The sequence below is a fragment of the Equus caballus genome, chromosome 8 (assembly GCF_041296265.1).
Source record: "Equus caballus isolate H_3958 breed thoroughbred chromosome 8, TB-T2T, whole genome shotgun sequence".
In the NCBI taxonomy this organism is placed as follows: Eukaryota; Metazoa; Chordata; class Mammalia; order Perissodactyla; family Equidae; genus Equus; species Equus caballus.
In genome coordinates this window covers 96,019,955-96,046,402 of record NC_091691.1, presented here as the reverse complement: position 1 = coordinate 96,046,402, position 26,448 = coordinate 96,019,955, and the positions used below count along the sequence as shown (strand labels likewise).

Here is a 26,448-nt window from a genome sequence, read left to right as displayed (position 1 = left end):
TCTAGTATGTTAGGTGATATAATCACGTTTTTAAAAATATCACAAAAATCTGCAATTTTTATCCAAGCTACACCATAAAATATAGTAGGGCTAAATTATAATACATATTCTTATGTTTCAAATATCAAGTAAACAGCAATAGTATAGAGGAACCCTGACTCCTAGGACTTCTTAAACTTTTATTTCATTCAAACTCAATATGAGCCAATACTTTCTGTACAAGTGACAAAAAATTTCTTATGCGATATTAGCTTATATTAAGGAAAGTGCAATAAACAGCTCAAAGAAGGTAATCTCATGGGAAGCTGCACTAGTCAAATGCATATTGCATAGTCTGTTCTTTTCTGGGTATTATTAATGAGGAGGAGAGCAATCAATTGGAAGAGGTTGACCAGGATGCAGAAGCTTCTAGAATCATGAAAAAAGGGCAATGTTTGTTAAATTAATTGTAGGGAAACATTTAAGTGCAATTTAGGAAAAATTGTCTAGCTCATGGGAGCTGTGATATTCCAAAAGTGAATAGGTTCCCATCAAGGATATTGACTCTGGATAGAGGGGTGATTCGGTTCAAAAATGGACTATCATCTAGCATGAATGGCATAGGGAAAATGTCTATGTTGGGTAGGGGAAAGGACTGGCTAACCTCTAAGATCCTTTTCAACTCTAAGATTGATGGAGTGCTATGAGTCTTTAAAATTCTATTTATACAAGAAATGTCGTATAGCGTACTGTGCACATATCATTAGAAATATTTCTATTTGAGCCGAAAGATAAAGTTGCCATGTAACTAATTAATTGATCTCCAGAAGTCGTTCACATGGGTGGACTTGTTAATGACTAATCCAGAAGAAGAAATAGGGCATTCTTCCTCCGTAGGAAGAAAGCACCCTACCCTTTATGCTCCTACACAGTGGATGGATTATCATTCTCATTTGAATGATGAGTATTACAATGGCATTCTCTGTGATTATCTCATAAATTTACAAATTTACATTTATGATTGAAACAGATTTATCCTCTGTGTCACGGTTCCTATGCAGTTTTGTTATGATGGCTTTTTTCTGCATTGGCTACAACTGTGCAGAATTCTACCATTATATGCCTAAGATCAAAGTCATCCTGTGATGAAGTATGTGGGTGTAGACCAATTTTTTTGTATTGAAATCAAGATATTCAGATATGAGACGAAAATTTCAAAACAAGAAATAGACTTCAATCAATGCTACTACTCAGAAATGGGTGGTTCTAATCTTTACTGCATACACACCCACACACATATAGAGTAAAGATTACAGATGTGAAAGCAATGACCAGCTTTGTCTTACTCAAGTAATAAGAAACCACCTTGATATTTTTCTTGGTTCCTACATTTATAAGATAGTATCTCCACTGCATTGTTGAGAAATGCTTAGAGCATATTCGACAATATTCTAATATGAGTAAAAATCTAAGGTTGGGACCATCAGATATTTTTAGGGGTTAGAGGAGAGCTTAGAGGCCATTTATTTCAATCCCAAACATTTTGGGCTTCAAACAGAATTCAAACAGAAAAGCAAAAGATCCAGGGAAGTTAACTGGCTTCTCCTGCACACCCTCAACCCTGTGCTTAATGATTTGTTGACAGCACTGAGGCAAGAATGTAAGGCCTGACTTCCAGCCTCATAAAGTCTCTTGTGGATAACTTTGCCACTTTTGAGTTAGGGACAGAGCTCGCATTTTCTAAAGGTGATGATGACGATGATGATGATGATGATGATAACAATAGGTAGACCTTATGCATCACTCATATAGCTCATATATGTCAGCATTGTTTTACATACTTTACAAAATATTTGTTGATAATAAGACTAACCAGAATAATTTCCCTTTGGTTAATTGATTAAGGACCTTAACTGCTTATGCAAAATCCCTTTTGTCATATAATGTAACATGATCATGGAGTGATATTCTGTGATATTCACAGATTCTTCCTGCACTCAAGGGGAAAAATATATACAAGGCTTGTATACCAGGGGGTGAAAATATTGGGGTCATCACAAAATTCTGCCTATCATAGTCTACCTGGTGACCCCCAATGCTTCACTTCCCCTGCAGATGCAAAACACTTTCATCGTTTCCCAAAGCTCCCAAGAGCATCCCATTACAGCATTGACTCAAAGTCCAAATTCTAACCTTCTGAATGTGGTGCAGATGAAGCTCCTAGGTGAGTCCTTGAAAGACTCTGAACTTTGGCCCCTTGGGTACAATTCCTTTCTGTGTGTGGATCCATCAAATCAAAGAGACAAGTTGCCTGCCCCAACACTCTCAACACACAATGGTGGGACAGGCATAGGATAACAGTTACAGAGATTCTGGTTCAAAAACGGGAGAATGGGGAGCTGGCCCTATGGCTGAGTGGTTAAGTTCACCTGCTCTGCTTTCGCAGCCCAGGGTTTGTCAGTTTGGATCTTGGGTGCAGACCTACACACCGTTAATCAAGCCATGCTGTAGCAGCATCCCACATAGAAGAACCAGAATTACTTACAACTAGGATACGCAACTATAGACTGGGGCTTTGGGGAGAAAAAAAAAAAAAGAGGAAGATTGGCAACAGATGTTAGCTCAAGGCCAATCTTCCTCATCAAAAAAAGCAAAAACAAAAACAAAAACAGGACAATGGAGAGTAAACAGGAGTCCTGGTCCATAACAGTTTTGAAATCCAGCAGGGCAAGTGTTGGATTTTTCTTGATTATATTTCCAGTTCTAGGAATAATCCTCTGTAGCTACAGACTTTGCCCTCTAGGCTCTTGGTTCTGCTCTCTGAGTCATCTTTCCTTTCTCATGGAAGACAGCATATGCTTGCAGCTGAGTAGTTTTATCAGTAGTTTTATCAGTTTGCTTCATGCCATTAGAGTTTTGGGGTTCCAACAACTTCTCTTCATTCGATACTCTCTGTTCCTTTCAGTCCAAGCTGACCATTTTTCTGCTGAAATGATTTTCTCAAGAACCTTGTGGCCCTGGCTTGAAATTCACTGGTTTTTGCTCTCTTAGACAAATGCCACAACCATAAATCTCTTTAGGATAATCCTTTCTCTCTTTTTGGCTCCTCCTGAGATGGCTGAACATCATTGCCCTTAACCTTCCTAAAGGACCTCTCGTTTGACTCAGAGGGTCTGTAAGTCACAACTTTCTTTAACCTCTTGAAAGGGCCTTCTAGTTACCGACATTATGATCCTTTGATGCTTCTGATGGTTTACCAAAGGTTGTACAGTCACACATTCAGCCTTTCCTCTCTGCCACCCTTTCAGCACTCATTTCTGATTTTTAACATCTTTGCCACCCGGAGAGTCTGGGAACTTTCAAAATCATCTGGTTCTAATTCCTTTTTGTTAAATAGTTCTTCCTTTAACTATTTCTTCCCTCCCATGTGTTACTTTAAGCAGCCAGAGAAACCAGGCTACACCTTCAACGCTTTCTCAGTAATTTAGTTAGCTATAAAGCCAATGCTTGTCCCTTACAAGTCAGCTTGCCATATCTTGGCAGGACACAATTTTGGTAAGCTTTCTGCCACTGTAAAACAAAGATCTCCCTTCCTCCAGTTTCTCATAACATGTTCCTCACTTCTAGCTGAGCCCTCACCAGCAGCCCTCCGAGTCCAGATTTCTACTAACCATCAGTTTGGAGAAATTTAGGCTTTTCCTACCATGCTTCTCAAAATTCAACAAACCTGTGCCCACTGCCTGATGCCAAAGGTCCTTCCACATTTTGGGTGTTACAGCAGCACCTCACTTTCAGTACCAAAATCTGTGGTCGTTTTCTATTGCTGTGTAACAAATCACCACAAATTTAGTATCCTAAAACAACACGCATTTATTATCACACAATTTCAGAAGCCCAAGCAGTGAATCCTCTGCTAGGATCTAACCAGGTGCAATCAAGGTGTTAATTGGGCCTCTGGTTTCCATCTGGTACTCAGGGTTCTCTTCCTAGCTTATTCAGGCTGTTGGCGGAATTCCGTTCCTTTCAGTTGGAGGACTGAGGTCCCACTTTCTAGTTAGCTGTCGGCCAGGGATGCTCTCAGCTCAAGGAGTCCACCTTTCTAACAGGCAGGCAGTTCACAACCCATCTGTTTGCTTTCTTCCTCCCGGCCTGCAGTCTCTCTGACTCATACTTCACTTTATTTTAGAGAGCTCATCTGATTAGGTCAGGTCCACCCAAGATAATCTCTCTTATAGTTAACTCAAAGTCAATTGATTAAAGGCCTTATTTACATCTGCAAAATAACTTGTGCCATATAACGTAATTTAATCACTGAATGATATCCCAAGCTAGTCACAGGTTCTGCTTATCTCCAGGGGAGAGGGTTTTAAGAGACTTCCACACCAAGAGGCAGGAATCTTGATTCATCTCAGAATTCTCCCTTCCTCAGAATCCTCCAACTCAATTCCTCTTTGAACTTAAATGTTACTGTGTGTGTATGTCTATATTATAAATAGGCTTTGGTTACAAATTAATATGAAACTAAATAAATTATCTCATTTTAGCAAATTATTGTAGACAATTTCCCCACAACCTTAAAGTGGACAATTTACTTTTCGTCTCCGTTTATTTGCATGTCTGCTGCTCATTAATCAGATATTAAGTGATCAAGACTTTATTGTGCAAAAGCTCTGAATGAGAGCAGAAGAGCAGCTGAAGGTATGACTTCAGAAGTCAAAACTAGATATTACTCACGTTATTCATCCATCTAGGTACTGCAAATTCCTGTAACCCAAAAAAAGATTTGGCAGGAATTTGGCAGAAGACTCAATGTGAACAGCACGTTTCACTAATGTCTTCATTCTGTATATTCAATACTTCCATGTTCAGTTCTATCATAATTGATTGTGGATTTTCATATATAATAAGTATACTCAAAATTGAAATTATAGTAAATATAGTCAAATTTAAACTAAATATAATCAATTTAAAAATAATCAAAATCTTTTAAAATTTGGGTAATTCTTTAGAGCAAGATCAACGACTTTATAAAAAGTGATGCAAATAAGTAAAACTATATTATAGTCACTCAGATTGAGTAACTAAAATAAAATACAGCACACTTTCTATAATCAGTGTAGGAATTATTCAATGTATCACTTATCTTTCTCAAGTTGGATTTATTCTTCTTTATCTGCAAGTATGTTTTTAACCTGATTTTCCCTAATATTTGTTGATTTTTGCTCCAAGAAAGCAAATTAGTTACAGTGGTTAACAAGTTTTGCCATTAGTCTAAAAATATATTTGGATGTTAAATGTCATCTTTCTTAGAGTATATAAGCCAAAATTAATACTTAATTTGTGAAGTCTTTCTTGGGGTACCCATATATGTGAGTTCATCTCCATTGGATAAATTGTTTAAGAGTGAACTGAGCGTTTTGAATAATCCAAGTGCACAGTGCCATTTAGGAAATTAAAAAGACTATAACCTAATTAAATAAGACAGTGCCCCTTTGGTGGTAATAGTGATTTTTCTCCCTTGTCCCTAGGTTTCAAAATTTCTCTATAAGATGCAGTCTGGATATTATTCGTCTGAAGCAAACATTTTTTAGCAGCAGCCAACGACAGACAGTATGATATCATTAATCAGGGCAGCGATCTCTGGCAGAGCTCAGACAAAGCTGAGGGGAAGAGTTAGCAAGGGTAGGAGGCAGAAGTATGATATTTATGGGAGCAATAGTGGGAGGACGCATTCCTCAAGTCTCAGTTGAAGGGAAATACTTCTATTCAGTGATCTTATATTCTTCCTATTATCAGTATTATAGAATATATTTTGTTGTTGCAAATGTTGGCATTTTTTTTTTTTTAAAGATTGGTACCTGGGCTAACAACTGTTGCCAATGTTTTTTTTTTTTTTTCTGCTTTATCTCCCCAAATGCCCCCTGTACACGGTTGTATGTCTTAGTTGCATGTCCTTCTAGTTGTGGGATGTGGGGCGCTGCCTCAACGTGGCCTGACGAGCGGTGCCATGTCTGCGCCCAGGATCCGAACCCTGGGCTGCCGCAGCGGAGCGCAAGAACTTAACCACTGGGCCACGGAGCCGGCCCCGCAAATGTTGGCATTTAATTCAGACTTTACAAAATGCTTCTAACATACATATGAAACCTAAAAGTCCGGTGACATTTGTAATAAGAATTTCTGTGCCTCTCATGTATATTCATTCTTTCCCTTTTCTGTAACTTATTCAGATACAAATGTAAAAATATGATGATTTGAAAATATATTCCTATTTGTATCATTAGTCCCCAGATTAGTATGTTCCAGAACAGAAGAACCTCATTATAATTTTACTTTATTCTAATACTTGTAGTCATGTGAAAGTGGTATACTGTATGATTATAGCATGTAAGCATAATATGCAGACATAAGATGCAGTAGATAGAATTGTAGTTATTATCAACAAATATTGATAATAATCTTTATGCCCTTTCAAAGAAGGTCTAAAGGTCAGGGGTGGAAGAAGTCAGATATTCTAAGCTGTGGCAGATACTCCTGCTGGCCTTAAAGGAACACACTGCCGTGCTATCAGGAGGGCCATGTGGCAGAGAATGGTGGGTGGCCTTTAGGAGCTGAGAATGTTCCCCAGCTGACAGCCAGCAAGAAAGGAGGAACCTCAGTCCTGAAACCTCAAGGTTCTGAATTCTTCTAACAACCTGAATGAGCTCAGAAAAGGCCTCCATTCTCTAGATGAGAACTCAATCCAGCTGCCTCCTTGATTTTAGCCTTGTGAGACCCTAAGGAGAGAACCCACTTGACCCAGACTTCCGATCTACATAACTGTGAAATATTAAATGGGTGTTGTCTAGCCAGTCAGTTTGTAGTCATTTGTTATTCAGTGATAGAAAGCTAAAACATATTTCTGTGGTGATGATTTGTGATTTTTAGTGCAATGGATTACTTAAGATATCACTAAAATATATTAATTAATATAGTATTATTTATTAATATTTTAATTACTATTCCTAAATTTGGTAGTTTAGGAGATGTGGCAAGAAATAATTGTAGGCAACATAGGAAAAATAGTCGCTCCAAACCTCAGCTTGACCCTAAACGTTGAGTATCTACTAATGTTTTATTAACCTAGTCATCAATAAGTTTTCATTCTGAGACTTATTTGTAGTCCTCCGTTCATGCTTCTGGTCCTTCAGTAAACATGTAAGCAGCCAGGCTCTAACAGCACAAGGATGAGTAAGATGGCTGCTCCTCGTAAGGTGCTACTACACTCGTTCAAATTAAATTCAAGTGTGTTTCTCACTTCAGAAGATGTTCATTTCTATCTGGCACCGTGTCCCACACTGCCATCACAAACTTTCTCATTTGCATTAGTAAATTGTCCACTGAAATGCTGTATTTTAAGGAGCCCAATTCTCTTGCAGAGTTTTTGTTCTCTATCATTTGTTTATATTAGTAGGATCTTTGCTCTTCTGCGAGAAGAACACACTGATTGATTGTTATTTCACTCTTAAGTTTTGTAATCTGGTCTTGTCTGGACATGCTTTGGCCTGCCATCTGCCTCTTGTGTATACAGTATGCCTTCTGTCCTGGAGAGTGCAAACTCCTTATTTTGTAATACACAAGTAAAATTGTCATATCTGTCACCTTAATAAAGTAAACTTGATGGATCCTAAGGGGAAAAAATAGATTGTAATTTGATGATTAATATAAAAGTGCTCAGAGTTCACTAATGCTGAGAATATACACTAAAAAATATTGATAATAATAAACTCGCAATAAATTTAGTTTTCCCTCTGGAAAAAGCAAGGCCAAACACATTTACAATTTTGGGGTAAATGCTAAGATCAAAAGACATTGTATTCACTGTGAATTTTGCCAAGAAAAGAAAATCGTATGTGCTAGAGGGAGAAATGTTACCAATTATAACATAGACCTTGCTATTGAATAAATATGCTTCTATATAAAGAAATTACTTAAAAATAAAATATTTTTATTACGATAGAAAAAACACAGAAAGGGAATGTAACAAAGAAACATAAATATATAATTTTTGGCAAGTATATCTGTGTTTAGAATTTTAAAATTCGTGTTAAACATTTTCAGAAATGAAACCACAAATAAGTCACTTGAAAAAATTGTTTTGTTGTTAAAAAAAATTGAAATAGGGTGAGAAAATATGTAAGAGTACCCATTTGGTGCTGGTCAATTAATTCTGCCACTTTCTTACCTGTAACACCTTGACGTTAAGCCTCAATTCCTTTCCCAGAAAATGGAGGAGACACTACATGGCAGCTGTAAGTTTTAAATGCATGTGTCTGGAACAGAGCAAGTGATGGCTACTGTTGTGTCTATTAATGGGAAAGCAACATACAGAAACTTTTTAGTCAGTTGTTTCTCACTTTCAAATATAATGACAGTTTTTGAGCAAAGGACAGTGATACAAAATTGTATAATCTGCCAGGGACTCACTCCTCCTTCTTTCTTTTTAAGCATTTGATTGAGTCCAATTGCACCATAAAGAAAACAACAGTCAGAAATATCTTAAAATTGAAGGTGATGGACATTGATTACTGACTTGGTCGTTTAACTCAAAACATTGAAAAAATTTATGCATATAGACATATAGTTTAGTGGAATAATTAAGATATAAAATTAGTTTCCTCAGGTAAATTTTTAGACTAAAACAATTGTCTTAAATAATTTTGACTTTTATGTGTGTTTGTTGAATTACTTAGAAAATTTTGTGGGATTTTCATTGAACTTTTTAGATCAACAGTGTCTTTAAAGTGTGGGTCTGCCAGGGATCCTGTGGACAAGAAGAAAGGCAGCAAAGTCCTTGTAATTTTTGGTAGGATCCTTGGGGATAATGTATATTAATCTCTTTGATTTTGACTTTATAGCTCCTGTAGTTAATGTCTGTCACTGAAAGTAGGCAGTATATGTTTGTTGCATGGAGACAGAAAATTATTATTCTGAATAGTTAGCATTTGAACTAGCTGAATCACAAGCTTGAGGTTACGGTGTTCAATTTATTCTCAACTCTAATCTTTATTTACTGCAATTCTCCCTTTTGGGACTTGGCATGTTCAACAATGAAACCAAATATAGTAACTTTAATAGAACAGAGTGTCTAAACTAACCAACTCTTGCAGATATGTGTACATCAGTCATGAAAGCAAACCCCGGGCCACACGTCCAAGTCCTATTAATGATCAGAGTACAGACCCCAAAGAAGCGTCATCTCCTCCTTGTTGTAATTGGCGTCCTGTCTAATTGCATACAATGAATAAATCATTGTGTAGCTGACCCAAGGCAGACATAATCATAGTATAAAAATGTGTGATAGTTTCTTAGAATCAAATCGAATGCATAAATCATGCTGTGGTTCATGCTCTTTGTGCAGAAAGAAATGGTCTATCTATGGAATATAATTTTCTCATGAAGATGTGTCTCTTTGCTTAATATGATGTCTTTTGGAACAGTAGAATGTGCAATTTTAGCAGAAAGAGGAGAATCCAATAAATGTGAATGGGATTAAATAGAAATTTGTGAACAAGAATTTCTTGTATTAAAAAAGGTTAAAATATGTCTTACTCAATAATACTGGATATTTTGACTGATAACTAAGTAACATTGGAACATAGAGTTTTTGAAGCAGATATTGATCTTTGCAAACATATATGAAGATGATAAAGGCGATGAAGAGAAGAGACACAAATCTATTTCTGGCCTCAAATCTGGTCAGCACTTTTCAAATAAAATGACATTTTCTCTAATTGCATAGCCCAAGGGCCATTTTAAGTTTAAAGTTTGGTGGTAGGGGAACATTTTCCATTTATTTTGGGAAAAACAAAACAAAACATTTGTTTTGGGGGCAATTCTGATGGCCAAATATATTTAATTTTTTTTACATTTTCTTTTTCTGTAGTTAGAATACTATGATTAAAAATGATACTTAGCAGCAAAAGCTATCCATTTTTGAATCTAGTCTTTAAAGTCTTTGAAACCTTACTGAGATGCTTACTCATCACCAAGATCTCTGATGTTTTACATATTTTCTTCCATCAAATTCATTGAGAAAAGTTTATCTATTCCTTAGAAATTAAAATCGTTGTCAGAATTTAATGAGAAGATGGCGTGTCATATTCCTTTTACTGCTTAAAGTATTTTTGTTCTGATGTCTAGTCAGTGGACAAACACTTATTAAGCACCTACAAAATGGCATGTGTTATTCTAAGCCCTAGTGATAAAGTCGGGGATAGAACAACTCCCTTGCCTCACATTCTTATAAGAGGAGGCAAACGATTTACAGGTTAGTTAATTAAAGAGGACGCACTCAAGTCTTAATAAGTGTATTGGGAAAAAAACCCAACATGGGCTAGTGTGGCGGAAAAGGATGCAGATATGAGTGCCCTGGGGTTGTGGTGGGTGATACTGGAGTTCAGGAGGAAGCTGGGTAAAGATTTTGGGCAAGCAGAAAGGATACTAAAAAGCTGGGGATTTACTCTAACTTTACCCAGGAAGGTTTTGGAGTATTTTAAACAGGAGTGAAACAAAGTCTGATTCACACTTAAAAATGACCGCGGTTCCTCTGGCCGCTGTGTCCTTGGATCCATGTAGGAGACCAGTAGGTGAAAGGTAGTTTTGGCTCATTCATACCAATGGAGACGTTCCCAAGAGCTCAGAGTTGAGATAGAGCTGACAAAACTGAAGGCCAGTTTGATATGGGTGTCGAGGAGAAAGGACTCAAGGATGATCCTGAGCCTTTAGCCTGAACAGCTGAAAGGATGGGGATAGTCGTGCCTCATATTAACATCAGGAAGGTGTGTCGGGGGAGCGTTGAGGTGGGGTGAAGGAGTGATTAAGATGAGTAGGGTGATTTTCTGTGAGCCCATCAAGCATATTCTATTTGGGATGGTAATTAGAAGTCCACGTGGAGATGTTATAGAGGAATTTGAAAGTGCGGGATAGATCCGGATGTCAGACAGGAGTCAGAGAGGGAAGTGTGAGCCCACAAGGAAACAATGTCAGAGGCTCTAAGTCTGATTGAGATCCCCCAGGAAAAGGTTGTGGATAGAGAAGAGAAGGGACCTCCCACGGCCCCAGGAACCTGACCCGGGGGGCGGGAGGGGGTGTCTGAGAAGTCAGGGGAAAATTATTGTCTTTGTCACCTGAATTGATTAAAAGTATTATTGAAAAAAAGCATCTGAGTTTTTAAGTATGCTGGATTTTGCTATTTAGTATGAATTCTTTACCTAAATATATAATGTAAATATCTATCATATTTACATATTTACAATAAATTTAAGCTTTATTTCCATCTCTCAGGCAAGGAAAGTGATAGACTCTAGAGCATCTTGAGTGTCAGAAAGTTTTAATAAATCAGTGTCTTCAAGGCTGATGAAAGTTGAATTCAGAAAATGAAGCAAGGACATGTAAATGTCCTCCAAGCGATTTCCTCCTCCTGCTGCTTCTCCACACATTTCTGTGACCATTTACAATTTAAGATGGGGGGAAAAATGGAGAATAAAAAAGAGCTGGAGAAGAACCAAAGATGTGAGTGAAAGAGTGTGTGTGTGTGTGCGCGCGTGTGTTGTGAGGCTGTGCCCACACAGGCCAGCACAGAGCTGGGGAGCTTTTGATAAACATCAAATTAAAGTTAAAAGGAAAGAATTTGAGGGCAGCAAGGAGCAAGGAGAATGTGTGAGAAAGAACAAGATTTGGGCTGGAGGCTGAGAGACTTGAAGGGAAGCATCTGATCTTAAGCCCCAAGCTGTTATTTAGATAATATAAGGATTTTTAAAGGAAAATAAGATCAAACATCACTTCTATTTCCAAATTTTCTTGATAAAGCACGATGTTCTTTGACTTTGAACTAATCTACCCATGTTAGTTTTACTAACCACAAAGCTCAAGTATTTGAAATATCAATGTGTCAGAGAGGTGCCAGTTTTAGTTCCATTTTGTTTTAATATTTCCTGAGAGGTATTTAGAAGATTTCTGGATTTAAAAAGAAAGGGGACAGGGCACGGGGGACAAGGGGCGGGTTGGGGGGGGGGTGGGTGATAACCCTAATAGAATGAGCTAGTGACGAGCATTAAAAAGCAATTATAAATTAAAAACCTTTTAATTACAGAATTGGAGCAATATTTACAAACGTAACACAGTACTGAAAAATGATGATATATCTATGATTAAACTTTTAGATTATAACGTATGTTTTATGATTCTTTATTAAAATTTTAAATAAAACTTCCTTTATGTTGTGGCTGCTGTTCTTTCTCTTGTCCTCCCTTATCTAATTCAACTATGCTCAAAATTGTTATGCTTATCTTCTGCTGACGTTATTTATTAAGAATCAGCAATATAGGTGTAAAGGTTTGTTTGTCTCAGATGCATTCATGATGGAAGCATCCTGATGCATTGAAACACTGTTTCACAGGAGTATGGTGCATGCTTGCCACCTAGTGGTAAGAATGGGAATATATGAGGATTTAAAAATGGAACTCCAAAGAAGGCAATGAACTCAGTGACATACTAAGTTCGTTAATTATTTTTAAATAAAATACAAATGCTATGTAAAATCTATTCTTTTACTGGTTAAAATATGAAAGAGAAAATAGACTCTTTTTAGATTAATATTTGGTTTTCTTCATGAAAAGTTATATTTTCCCCTATTATAAAAAGCAACTGTGTGTGTATGTGTATGTATATAGAAACATATGTCTATAGCCATACTTTTACGTGTATGTGTATACATGGAAAATTTATCAATAAAATTTAAATATAACTTTTAAATATCCTAGAAATAGCCATCACTAACATTCTGGCTTAGTATTTCTGGTAAAATTTTCCATGTGTGTCTTTGTGTGTGAGATTTTATAATGTAAAATAATTTGTACCCTAATTTTTCACCCAACTTTATAATTTCCCACAGTATTGTATGATACCTTAAGAATTAGCAATTCTTTCCCTATAATGATTTTTGAACACTGGGGCAATACTTCCCAAGCTTTTGTTTTTGTTTTGTCTAAGTGTTAAACAAATAAAATTGGAGATGTTTGGATTAAGCAAAGTTAAACAGGCTTCTTTGGCATGCAACTTCTCTGGACAACACCCTGAAAATCACCAGAGTGGTGACATGTAGGAGCACACGGGATTTCTCAGTCTAGCTAGTACACAGTACACTTCTTCCTTGCTAGAACAAAATGTTATATTAAATTTGTGTTTCAAAAAAATTTATTATAAAATACTTGGATAAGTATTCACTTAAGGCATTAAATTGGAATTTTAAAATTGAGCTTAAAGTACCGGTAGATATCTCAAAATCTGCATCTGTGTATTGTGTTTCTCTGTTCTGAAAATTTTGTTACTACAATTGTAGGACAATGCTGTCACTTTCGGCCAAATCTCAATTTTATAGGATCACTAAAACCTTCAGAAAAGCTTTCGTGGACTTTATATTGTAGCCAAAAGGTTAAGATCTGTTCTCTTCTACACAGTGTTTGTTTTGACTTTCCAGGATGGAAACTGAATATCTCTTTTTACAACTTGTTGTTAGAAAATGCATGTTACCTTGATGGTCTTGTTATCCTGTGAATAAAGGAATATCACAACTATCATATACATCTAAGCCGTGCTTCTATAAACTAGTACAAACACACTTTAAAATCTGCATTTGCCATTGTATTTAACGTTAATAAATTCTGTTTTCTGTTTCTTTTTTAGAATTGATTTTTAATGATACTGTACACTGAGCATGGCTGTAGCAAAGGAATATACTCCCCAAGATATTAAAATAACTTAGTCAGGACATCTTAGTTTCAGGAAAGTTCTGGACATTTCTTAGAAAGGTGTGTTTATTGTGTACTTGGCTATAAAAAATGGAGACTGGTTATTGACTTGGTTTTTTCCTTCTACATGTAAATAATACAGCAAAACAGAAGCAAAGAGCTTGGAGCTGCAGCTCTCTGGTTTTCACATTAAATACATTACACATTAAATATATTTTGTTTTCACATTAAATATATTACAAATTCATATAATTACTTTCAGAAGAGAGAAGGGGTAAAAACTTCAATTTCTGCAAGTTGTAAGGTTAACTATTTGTATTGCCTTTCATTGTGTTACTTCACGTAATATCAGAATTAATTTAAAACCATTTTCGAATCAGAGAAGGGATTTATCAGCTTAGCACTTGGGATTGAAGCTCTGTGAAATGAATGCCTGGTGTTCTAGCATAAGGGCTTGGAGAAATACATCCTAGGGAAATTTAAAGTAAATATTCCTCCAGACATTTTTGAGAAAAAAGATGTGTCATTACAGATTCCTTTATTTTCCAATTTCTTCCAAGTGGCTGTAACGTGGGACGTTCTAGAGCTGGTGCATTCAGGTGTGGTGCAGTACGCTGGATGGCATGTTGGCCAGCGTCTATCTGTTCTGATTGCTGGGTTTCGGTGAAGTGCTGATCGTTAAATATTTTAAATATTACCGCTAGACACAATAGTTAATAGATCTATGTATTGAAACCCATTTAATTATATTGTTTTTATTACAATATTGTGCTAACTAGAGAAGAACTATGCTTTTTTGTTACATGAGAGAGTGAACGCTTCTATGTATAACTCATCTTTTTAGACAGCATTTATTGCACACTACTATGTATGAAGTGTCTACTCTGTTCTTTCAAATTTGCGTTCTCATTTAGTTTTAGCAAGAGATCTGTGAATGACAATCCTTACTTTATAAATTAGGAAATTTAATAGTAAGTCACTCAAGTTTTATATCTCATATCTCTCAAACATTGTAAGATTTTTTGTAACTGTAGTAGTTCAAAACCAGTTAACGTGTATTTATCATAAACCATATGACAATATCTGTGTTATGGTTTTTTAAAGTTTATCACATTTAATTCTCATGATGACTCTATGTAGTAGTTAAGATTATCCCCAATATATAGAGGCAAGCGGAAACTGGAAAAATTTAAGTAAAACTTGCTCAAGGTCACGCAATTTAGAAGTGGCGGACGAAGGTTTCAATCTCAGACATTTTGACTCCGAAACCCCTGTGCAATACTCTCCTTCTAGAACAGTTTACAATTACAGCTGCATGGTACGGCTGGCACTATCCTACAGTCTTTGCATAATTAAATCATTTAGGTAAGTATTACTTTTATCCCTGTTTTACACATGTTGTACCTGAGTATGTGTTCATGGAAGTCGAGATCTGTCCTTGGGGATTATCGCTCTTATCGGCCTAGATGCAGCTCCACCCTCCATAGTGTTGCCAGGACTCTACCATCCCGGGACAAAGGGTCTGCAGAAGCCCTCTCTAAGCTTCATTTTCACGTCCAGTCTCTTACACAGCCAGAAAAGAATGCTTTGGCCAAAAGCGTTTGTATTGGTGACGAGGGAGGAAGGGACAGTCAGGCAAGACTCATTTTGCTGTTATCATTTCCATCTCGTATATTCCATGAAAGATTTAAATCCAGAGCAAGGCTGTGCTTGCACATATGACATTCTTTTGGCTGACTAGAATATTTCCCTACCTTCAATTTTCATTTTTTTTCTTAAAAAGAAACACTTGGCATTAGATATGGATAATAAAATAGTGATGTTTGATAAACCTCCAATGAAGAGAAGTTGCAATAGCTGTGGTCATCATGTCTAAATATGCTTTAAAATTGTTCGGAGACGAAAAGCAGTGACAAATATGTAGTTTCTTCTGTGTGCTTAATTTTTTAACATCAATGTGAAGCTATATTTGCTATTCTGAAAGCAACAGAAGACCTAGTTTCAGAAATAAGTAGATTCTTCTGATCATGGAAACTGCCCGTGTGAGGTACTCTGGATTTTGAGTATTGCTTCATTAGCTGCAACCTTATTATAAGTAAACCTCAACTTTGGGCTGCTTCTAGATAACCTTAGTAAATAAGGCAGCTGCTTTTTAAGAGGCAATGGCTTTTGACAATGCATATGAACTTCTGAGCAGAGTAAGTCCTCTATAAATTGGTGGAATATGTGCTTTCTCAGCAAAAGTAAGAGAGCCAAAAAAAATGCTGCTGAGCTTTCTTTTCTGGGAGTATCACAATATGTACTGTGTTTGAAGACTCTGGCATTGCAGGTGCATTCTCCATCAATAAACACACCTGTCGAGTCTTCCGTTCTCCGGGGTACTCAGGTATGCAGCCTGGCCAGAGCTAAACTTTTGCTCAGTAATACTAATCAATTAAAAATACCTGTTGAATATTTACTACAAGCCTAGAAATGCTAAGAGGTTAAAGACGTACCATACCAAGAAAATTCAGAATACAATAGATTTCATTTTTAGCGTCTATGCAACAAAATGTGTTCTTGTTCAAAGAATGTAAGTCGTTATAGATTTGTTTCTTAGCCATTGCAAGATTTGCTTGTTTATTTAGTTGTTGTTGATGTTTGCCTAGCAATTCTATAAATATTAAGGAAAGTAAGGGAGAAGAGATGCAGAATAGTACCAGGAATAATTTTTTTAAAAAGCAAGAATTATTTCAGTTAACTGGCACATTTGCATGATTATTTAGTGTCACGAGGTTTCAGGAATGTGATTTATTGACAGTCCTGGATTATTGGGTACATTCCTACCCAGACCACCAATATTTAATGATAACTGATTCTGGCACATTGACTGATAGTTTATAAGACGTTTTCATGACTACTAAGCAGCAGAATAAGAAACAAAATCACATTTGGAGAACTTGGAATTCAAATCTCAATGCTTTTAGCAACATATTATTGTACTTCACTCAACTGCAGAGTGCAATTTTATTTTTACTTACATATTGATTTATTTATTTTTTGCTGAGGAAGATTTGCCCTGAGCTAACACCCACTGCCAGTCCTCCTCTTTTTTTTGTATGTGAGACACCTCCACAGCGTGGCTGGTGAGTGGAGTAGATCTATACCTGGGATCTGAACCCGCAAACCTGGGCTGCTGAAGCGGAGCGTGCAAAACTTTAACCACCTTAATTTTTTTTAACTAACCCATCCTATTGAATAGTAATTATAATAACTTTTCCAATTCATTCTGGAAAGTCAATATTGCTCTTTTAAATATGCTCTTTTAAAGATATTCTGTACTTGATGGTTAACTGTAACTTCAAAGCCGCCACAATTTATTAGGTATTAAATGTTTTTTGAATTTTTTACTAAAGCATGTTGCAGTCACTCTAATCTATTTGCAGAAAACACGTTTTTGTTCTGTGTACACATTTTGACAACAGTTTTTATCTGTTTAACAGACCATATCAATTCCGCAAAAGCCATTATGGTGGGCTACAGAAATTTGAATTTAGTTCCTTACTAAAAAGCAGATTTTCTCAATAATTTATCAAATAATTAAATTTTACATTATGGAAGTTTTGTACAATGCTTGACAAATCACTAGCCCAATAAAATGCTAAGCATTATCCATTTCAAAATGACTACTGTATATTTTCTACTCTATTTTTTGTAGGAAGATTAGCCCTGAGCTAACTGCTGCCAACCTTCCTCTTTTTGCTGAGGAAGACTGGCCCTGAGCTAACATCCATGCCCATCTTCCTCTACTTTATACGCGGGACGCCTACCACAGCATGGCTTTTGCCAAGCAGTGCCATGTCTGCACCTGGGATCTGAACCGGCAAGCCCTGGGCTGCGGAGAAGCGGAGTGAGGGAACTTAACCGCTGCGCCACCGGGCCGGCCCCCTTTTCTGCTCTTCAATGCATTTTTTTTTTTTCCAAAATGACTGTTAGAACTTTTTCACTCTTTAACCAGGGACCTAAAGTCAAACCAAGTGAAGGGAAGAAGAAATTCTGTTCTTTCGGGAAGGTGGGCGGAGGAGACGGGTGTAGAGAGCCGGCAAGACTCACTTTGCTTGAGTTAGCTACATCTTTGCCGTACCTTGATTTTCAAAACTTGAGTGTTTGGGGGTTTTTGTTGGGGATTCCTGTAGGTGTGTTAAAATAAACTAAGTTGCCTTATGCAAAGCATTTTCCTGACCATCTTGGTTAATATCGGATATACATTTAAAGAAGGTAGCTTTCTAAAATGTCTACCATATATGGTTTTGAAAGTGAAAAATCCTTTATACTGTGACTGCTGTATTTAGATAATATTGATCATTAATAAACCTTTACTGATTGATTAACCACTGTAAATTTTGTTTTGTGTCTAACATGTTTTTCTAGAATGCCTATCCTTAAAAGGCTCACAGAACTATTATTGAAAAAAATAAACACTAAAATTACATTTTATGAGATATGTGGGGTGATTACAAAGGCAAAAACAAAGCTTAGCTTTAAAGCACTGTCAGAAACTCTAATCCTAATGCAGTATTGCCCTAAGACTGATTATTCTAAGTATCCTCTTACTCTGATAAGGAAAGAAATCTTTTTCCTAATATTGAAGTCATATCTAACATCGTACTTTGCTATCTTGAACTCTTCACTATTTCTCATATTCGTGTAGCCAAATTGTCCACCTTCTTGGAGTTCTTATTTTACCTCCCAGTGCCCTAAATGTGCATCATAATCTGGAGATTATGGATCATCGTACCTAAAGTTACCATAATGTGTGAAATACATACAAAGTAGGCTAATTTCATCACCACAAATATGTTAAATGTTGACAAAAATGATATGTGTTTTTCTTAGGTTGTTCAGGATTAATTTCCCCGTTCTGAATTTCTATGGCATTCTTTGTTTTTTTCATACGCTTAAATAATGTTATAGAGTTTCCTTTCATATATATCTTCTTCATTAGTATTTTGTAAGCATATACTTTTCAAAATTATTTCAGTATTTCAATTAAGTATGTTTGCACAGTACAACTAAATTTATACACATGGAATTTCAGTGTAAAGCATACTGTTATGCATGTGGTGGGCACGGAAGTTTTGCTGAATGAGTGCACCAAGTGAAAAAAAACCCCGTATGGATGACATACTTCATTTTTACGATTGAAAACATCCCCGTGCCAATTTTATAAGCTGAGCACAGCCAGAGGAATGCCAGCTCTATTAGTAACACAAGAAGTAATTATCACTACAGCAGCACTTCTGAGAATGGGGTGTCGGATCATTTGATTTGACAGCAAATTATCATTGTAATCTTTTTGTTTTTCGATTTGTAATATGAGTGATTTACTACTGCGCCTCAGTTGCAACACTGTTTCTTTGTCTTTTTCTTCTTGTTTTAGCTCCCTGTGAAGGCAATACATTCTTCTGCCATAGTAACATGTGTATTAACAATACGTTGGTCTGCAATGGACTCCAGAACTGTGTGTATCCTTGGGATGAAAATCATTGTAAAGGTAATGATGAGTCCTTGAAATTTTAAAAATCGCTCTGCCTGTAGGGTGGGAAGAAGTTGATTCCAATGTTTATATGTATCAGAGAGTCAGACTGTAGAGTGGCTTTTATGAACTTCATGCATGTTTTGTCATCCATTTATAAGCTTTTTTCTTTGCTTTTGCTTGTGCTGTTTCCTCATTCGTTAATACACAGTGGACTATCCTTAACACTTGAATGCTCATTAAAGACATCTCCTAGGGGATGGAGAGTGGGCAAAAGGGGTAAAGGAGCACATATATATGGCGATGGCTGGAAACTAGACTGTTGGTGGTGGACACGATGCAGTCTATACAGAAGCCGAAATATGATGATGTATACCTGAAATTTATGCAATACTATAAACCAATGTGACCTCAATAAAATGAATAAATAAATAAATAAACTGCTCTTATGTCTCAAAAAAAAAAAACGTAAACCGTCTTCCAAGAAAAAAAAACCCAGACATCTCCTTATTCGAGCCCGCAGAGCCATGGAAAGGGAGTCGCATCTTTCAGTGTAGTGCATTGTTTCCTCTCAGACCCGGTGCCCCTCAATCTGTGGCTGCACCTCTCACTTATTCTGGTTTGTCTTCATTGGACATTGTGCACATACTCTAAAGATAAAGCAGATTGAAGGAACATTTGTGCTTTCAAGTACTTCCAGCCACTTAACTTGACTTAAATTTTGTTACCAAAATGCATTTCTTCCTTTCCAATAAAAATAGCTTGCAGCGCCCCTCAGTCCCTTAGGTAGACTGTACACAAAGGTTTCTTTATGTAGACAGCAATCTTTGGCTTGCTTATAAACGTTGCATCTTTTAGTTAAGTTGAAAATGCCAATATACTCTTTTATTCAGATCCAATATTAGCCAATTTGCAAAGGAAAAGAAACAGGCAAATAACTCTTTCATGCAAGTCTAATATTATCTACTAAAATGTCTTCTGTGGATAGAAGATGAAAGGCATTGCCACAGTAGCCCTGGTTCATACAGTCAATAAGAAAGGCACATCCTGGATCAACTATCTTGATGGTGGGATATGGGCAATGATCAGTTTGTGTCCAAGGAAACCCTTTGGAGTGGATGGAAATTAAATATTTTGTGCAGAATCTTAATACAGCACTACTAATGCTTAGTAGTCACAAGCAGCTTTGTTTGCTAATGTGGCTTTGTTCCCACACGTATCAGGAACATTTGACGTGAGACAGTAATCAAGAAGATATGAATGGAGGTGCATCATGAACTCCCATGTTCATCTGTTCCAGGTGGCACAACCGCTATTCTGATTTCTAATTCACTGTCTTGTGATGGGAGAACATACCTTTCATGATTTCAGTCATGTTGAATTTATTGGAATTAGTTTTATGGCCTAGCATAGGTATGGCCCAGCATGGCGGATCCTAAAAAACGTCCCCTTGAAAAAAATGCATTTTGTTGTTGTTAGGTGAATTGTTCTAGAAGTAGGTTTATGAGATTGTTCAGCTCTTCTATTTCTATTTTTATTTTCTACCATGTTTTATCCATTATTAAATGTGCCTATTGTATTCTCCAACTATTCTGGTTGAATTGTTTGACTCTTTCTTCAATTGCATAAGCTTTTGTTAGGATCCATATATATTTTAAAATGTTCCATCTTCCTGATGGATTGACTCTTCTATTGATTGTTATAAAACTATCTCCTTATTTTTAGTAAATTTTTGTTGTCTTAAGGTATACTTTGATGTTAGCCTGTCCACTCCAGCTTTCTTATGATTGTGAGTTGTATGGTCAATCTTTTTCCATCCTTTTGCTTTCAGTCTATCTGTCTCTTTGAATATAAAGTGTGTCTCCTGTATGTAGCATTAGTTGGATCTTATTTTTTGATCCATTCTGAAAATCCTTGCCTTTTCTTTGGAGTGTTTAACCCTTTTGTATTTAATGCTGGTATTGAGAGAGTTGAGTTTACGTCAGTCATTTTACTTTCTGTTTCCTATATGTTTCATGTATTTTTTGTTTCTCTTTTCTTCCTTTATTGGTCTCTTCTGCATTAAGTGAATATGTTTTAGTGTAACATTTTAATTCCTTCAGTGATTTTTCAGTGTATCTTTTTAGTTATTTCCTGAGTAGTTGCTTTACGGCGAGAGCCTAACTTCTCAAAATATATTTCAGATTTATACTAACTTAATTCCAGTGAGATATAAAAACATTATTCTAATAGCTCTATTATCTCTTTTTTTACCTATTACTTTATACATCTTATATCCATGTGTGTTACAAATCCAAGAATACATTGCTATAATTATTATTTTATGTAAACTTATGTCTTTAAAAGAAGGTGAGAGAAGAAAGGAGAGCAAGTATATATATTAATATAGTTCATTATATAACCCTTATTATTTACCATTTCTGATTCTTTTCATTTGTTTTGGTGGATTCACATTACCATCCAATGTCATTTCCTTACTCTGGGAGTTTTCCTCCCACCCATCTCGTTTGTACTGTTATATTACATTTCTATAACCTATAAGCACAACAATATGATTTTATACATATAATATTGATTTTTTAAAAAATTAAGGGAAGAATGCAGAAGAATATGCAACTATACTGTCCTTTGTCATTATTTACATAATTGCCTTTATTGGCAACATTTATTTTCCTGCTTAATTTATTGTCATTTTAAATTTTTCATGTGGATTTGGATTACTGTCTGCAGTTATTTGCTTTCAATCCCTAAAATTTGTTTTGATATTTCTTTTAAGGCAAGTCTTTCAGCATTAAATTATGTTATTTTTGTTTATTGGAAATATCTTTATTCCATTCTCATTTTTGAAAGTTAGGTATGCTGAATATTAGATTTTTGGTTGACAGTTTTCGGTTTGTTTTTGCCTGCAGAATTTTGAGTATGTCATCCTCTGCCTTCTGGCTTCTGTAATTTCCGATGATAAATCAGCTGTTAATCTGATTGGGGTTCCTGTCTACGTGATTATTTTTCTCGTTTCTTTTAAGATTTTCTCCTTGTCTTCCAACATTCCAACTATATGTTAAAGTGTGGATCTCTGCCTTTAGCTTACTTGGAGTTAGTTGAAATTCTTGGATGTGAATTTGTTCATCAAACTTGGGACGTTTTCATCCTTTATTATTATTTTTGTAGTATTTTTCCTGTTGCTTTCTCATTCTCCTCTCCTTATACTCCATTACCTTATGTTGGTGCATCTGATACTTTGCCTCATTTTTCTGAGGCTTTTTGCTCTTTTTCTGATTGCATAGTTTTCATTTATCTTGTTTCGAGTTTGCTGATACTTTCTTCCTCCAGCTGAAATATCCTCATTCTAGTGAAATTTTCATTTTAGTGATTGTACTGTTCAACTCTAGATTTTCCATTTTTCTTTTTTATAATTTCTATTTTTATTGATATTCTCTACTTGATGAGGCATTATCCTCATATTTTTCTTTACTTCTTTGATCATACTTTCCTTTAGATCCTTGAACTTATTTTATAACGGCTGCTTTGAAATCTTTGTCTGCAAAGTCTCAAAGGCTTGTATTTTCCTGTTTCTTTACATGCCTTGTAACATTTTGTTGAAAACTGGACATGGATAATATATTGTAACAACTCTGGATACTGATTCCCCCCTCCCCAGGGCTCCTTATCATTGTTTTCTTATTTACTTGTATAAACAAGTAGACTTGGCTGGCCTACTTCGGTGACTCTGTCCCTGATGTTGCTCCGTGAAGACCATGGCCCTGAGCACCTTACTCTCACCCTCAGGTGACCATGGTTTAACAAGACTCTCCCTGTTCTCTCTCTTTAGATGTCTGCCTCTGTTGGTATCACACCCAGCTATTACTCTCCACTAGTTGCTGGATGATTGCTCTCTTGTTTTGACAATGCCCAGAAACATAAATTGTCCTATGATCTGATCCAGTTAGATTCAGTTTCTTTGCAGGGGTAGTTTTTGAGGCCAAACTTTTGGTTTGTTCCAAACCAAGAGGGTTCTTCTTGGCTGTTACTTTCTTGGTTTATTATGTTAACCTTCTAGCTGTTCTGAGGTTTGGCTTGTGGCTACTAAGGAGCTAATAACCTCCTCCTAATTGCTTACCAGAAAATTTCCATTGTTTTGAGATTTCCTTAGGCTTGAACTTCTCTACACTCTGTTCCAAGTAAAGTAACTTTGTTTAGGGAAAGCTATAGTGCTCTCTGTTTTTGTGACTTGCCTCTCTTCATGGGCATGACGTCTGCATTACTGCTTTGGGTGAAGAGGGGGCAGGGAAGTGACTCAGTTTCTCAGAGTAACACCCTTGCTTTGTGAATAGGGCACTGGGTGAAGGTGGCAACATCTGGTTTGCTCAGCTTGCCTCTCCAGGCAGTTCTGCTCTCTGAGTGAGCTGGGGCAAGTGTGATTGCGGCCAAGCATTCTCAGCCTACTGTGCCTGGTGTAGACGCTCTGCCCTACCAGTGGGGGCTGGGAGGAGGAAGGGAGCCCCTGACATCTCAGCCACTCTTGTCTGGAATAGAGCATCTGCGGTATGGATCTGGGCTTGGTGGGCATTGAGAACTGCTGGCGGCTTGGTCCTCCTGGGGAGATACTGTAACTCTAGGCTGGGAGCTGCAGGGAGAGGAGGCCTGTGTTGTGTGAAACTTCCCTGAGTAGACATTCCATCATGATAAACTGGAGTTGGGGGAGCTCAAAAGCCACAAACTCTCACTATTCTTAAAAAAATTTAGTAGATTTTCTTGTACCTCTATTAGCTGTATGCCATTAGGACAATTTCCAGAAACTTTAAATGGTTGGGGTTTTTTTTGTAAATGCTTTTTACTAGTTATGGTTGTTTCGTTGGGGGAAAGGCCCACAGAAGCCCTCGGGCCACCATTCCAGAAGTGTCTGTCATAAAGTTTGATTATCTTTTGGTATCAGGATATTGTTGCTACTTTGACTTATCTGCATCAGGAAGAAAATCAGAACAATATAGGTATATTAGCACCCTCAATAGTGGAGTTTGGAGGTTTTCTTACACCTATGAGAAGAAAGAATTTACTGTTTTTAACATTGCCAGTTCCTTCCCAAATGTCATGCTAAAGGTCTTACAAGATCTTCTCCAAACATATATTTACATTTAAAATAGGGATGCTGGGCAATGGGAGGGCTGTTTCTAAGGCTAGAAGATAAGCCTTTGTGAAAAGTGAAAATTTTTGTATATTTTTAAAGATTATTTTTATGTTACTTTAAGCCTATAAAAATTTTGTGCTCAGCCTATTTCATTTTAAAGTTCTCGGTATACACTTTGACTGCCATATTAATACGTGGTGGGTTGTTTCTTGTTTTGTTTGTTGTTTTCACTCTCCTCGACCTGTAGAAAAGAGGAAAGCCAGCCTGCTGGACCAGCTGACCAACACCAGTGGGACTGTCATTGGAGTGACTTCCTGCATTGTGATCATCCTTATTATCATTTCTGTCATTGTGCAGATCAAACAGCCTCGTAAAAAATATGTCCAAAGGAAATCGGACTTTGACCAGACAGTTTTCCAGGAGGTGTTTGAACCTCCTCATTATGAGTTATGCACACTGAGAGGGACAGGAGCTACAGCTGACTTTGCAGATGTGGCAGATGACTTTGAAAACTACCATAAACTGCGGAGGTCCTCTTCCAAATGCGTTCATGACCATCACTGTGGATCACAACTGTCCAGTGCGAAAGGCAGCCGCAGTAACCTCAGCACAAGAGATGCTTCTGTCTTGACAGAGATGCCCCCCCAGCCCGTCAAACCCCTCATCCCGCCCATGAACAGAAGAAATATCCTCGTCATGAAACACAACTACTCACAAGATGCTGCAGATGCCTGTGACATCGATGAGATTGAGGAGGTGCCCACCACAAGTCACAGGCTGTCCCGACATGATAAAGCCGTCCAGCGGTCAGTATCAATCGATTTTTTGATGACAACTATAACCTGAGGACTGAAATGCTTCCAGAATATTGTGTTGTATTTTGTCTTCATATTTCAGTTTCTCTTTTTATTAATGATTTAAACCATAGTGTCTCAACTTTTTCCTCTTCTTTTTCCTTTTCAGTGCTATCCATACTCTTCCTAAATCCCATATATGTATATATGTGTATGTGTGTGAGCACACACAGACCAAAGATAGTTCATTTATTTCTATATATGTAACATTTATATAGAAATCATGGCTTTAATTTATATCACAAATTTATATTGCTAATTTGCTTCCACATGGTCATGAATGTTGCTCTAATCAATATTTATATATTTTAAGATATGAAATGATATTTGGACATAAATGCCTTACCAAGATGGTTAAGCCATCTTGTTGAATAATTTTAATGTAAAAATAACATATTTTGCAATATAATGTATTATATTTTTGGTATGAAAGTGAAAAACTTTTTTTCCACATATCGCATAATACTTACATTACAAATTGCATATGACAACATAGTATGCTAAAATACTAAACATTTATATTTAAACATAGCAAGAATTAGTAGAAACGTTTTCCTTTTAATATAAAGACAATGTTATCTGTATTGTATTATTAGCCCTAAAATTAATAAACTTTTGAGGAACGAAAATTTAATTTTAGAAAAAATTTATTTTGAATCTCCCAATCCAATCTACTTGTGTTTTGTTTTGCATGTTTCCTAGCATTTAGTTTGTTTTATAAATGTCCATACTTTCTCAATTCATTCTACATCTTCCAAGCCTAAACTATTTTTAGTTGATTTAGTACTTTTGCATGCTGATGGAAAAAAAATCTATCTCCTCAGTTCTATGAATTTTTAAGAATGCTTTTAAGTAAATGTTTGTATGCATATTTATTTTTTGTGCAAATATTACTTTGTTGAATGAAATAGCCATAACATTCCAGGTTCTGCCTCATTGGGTCTCTAAGCAAACATGAATCTGAATACAACACAACTAGGGTCTAAAAAGAAAATTCAAGGTAAGCCAATGCCCTCGGTTCCTTCTCTCCCTTTGTTGTATTCTGTTATGTTTTGTTTTGTTGCAATGTCTTGTAGTTTTTTAGGGAATGTGCTATTTATTCATTTCTTGAGATGTGTGTTTCATAACATTTTATAATTAGAAATATAATGGATTTAATGCTGATGGAGAGATGCCTTTTAGTAGATG

At 36.4% G+C, this 26,448-nt stretch overlaps 1 protein-coding gene across 26 annotated transcripts in view; it reads left to right on the top strand.

Moving 5' to 3' along the window:
- NETO1 (neuropilin and tolloid like 1) overlaps window positions 1-26,448 on the top strand; it is a 104,306-nt gene that overhangs the window by 76,262 nt on the left and 1,596 nt on the right. For 18 of the 26 annotated variants that reach the window (XR_011441616.1, XM_070275853.1, XM_001493286.7 and 15 more), the window contains 3 exons: window positions 19,186-19,299; window positions 24,654-25,212; window positions 26,186-26,260. Coding sequence is in view for 20 of the 26 variants with exons in the window: in XM_070275853.1 (XP_070131954.1) it covers window positions 19,186-19,299; window positions 24,654-25,212; window positions 26,186-26,246 (734 nt within the window). In the remaining 6 variants the exon portion in view is untranslated. Of the gene's footprint in view, window positions 1-17,463; window positions 19,300-24,653; window positions 25,213-26,185; window positions 26,261-26,448 lie in introns of those variants that run through there. The other 8 variants (XR_011441615.1, XR_011441614.1, XR_011441612.1 and 5 more) reach the window with 4 other exon arrangements.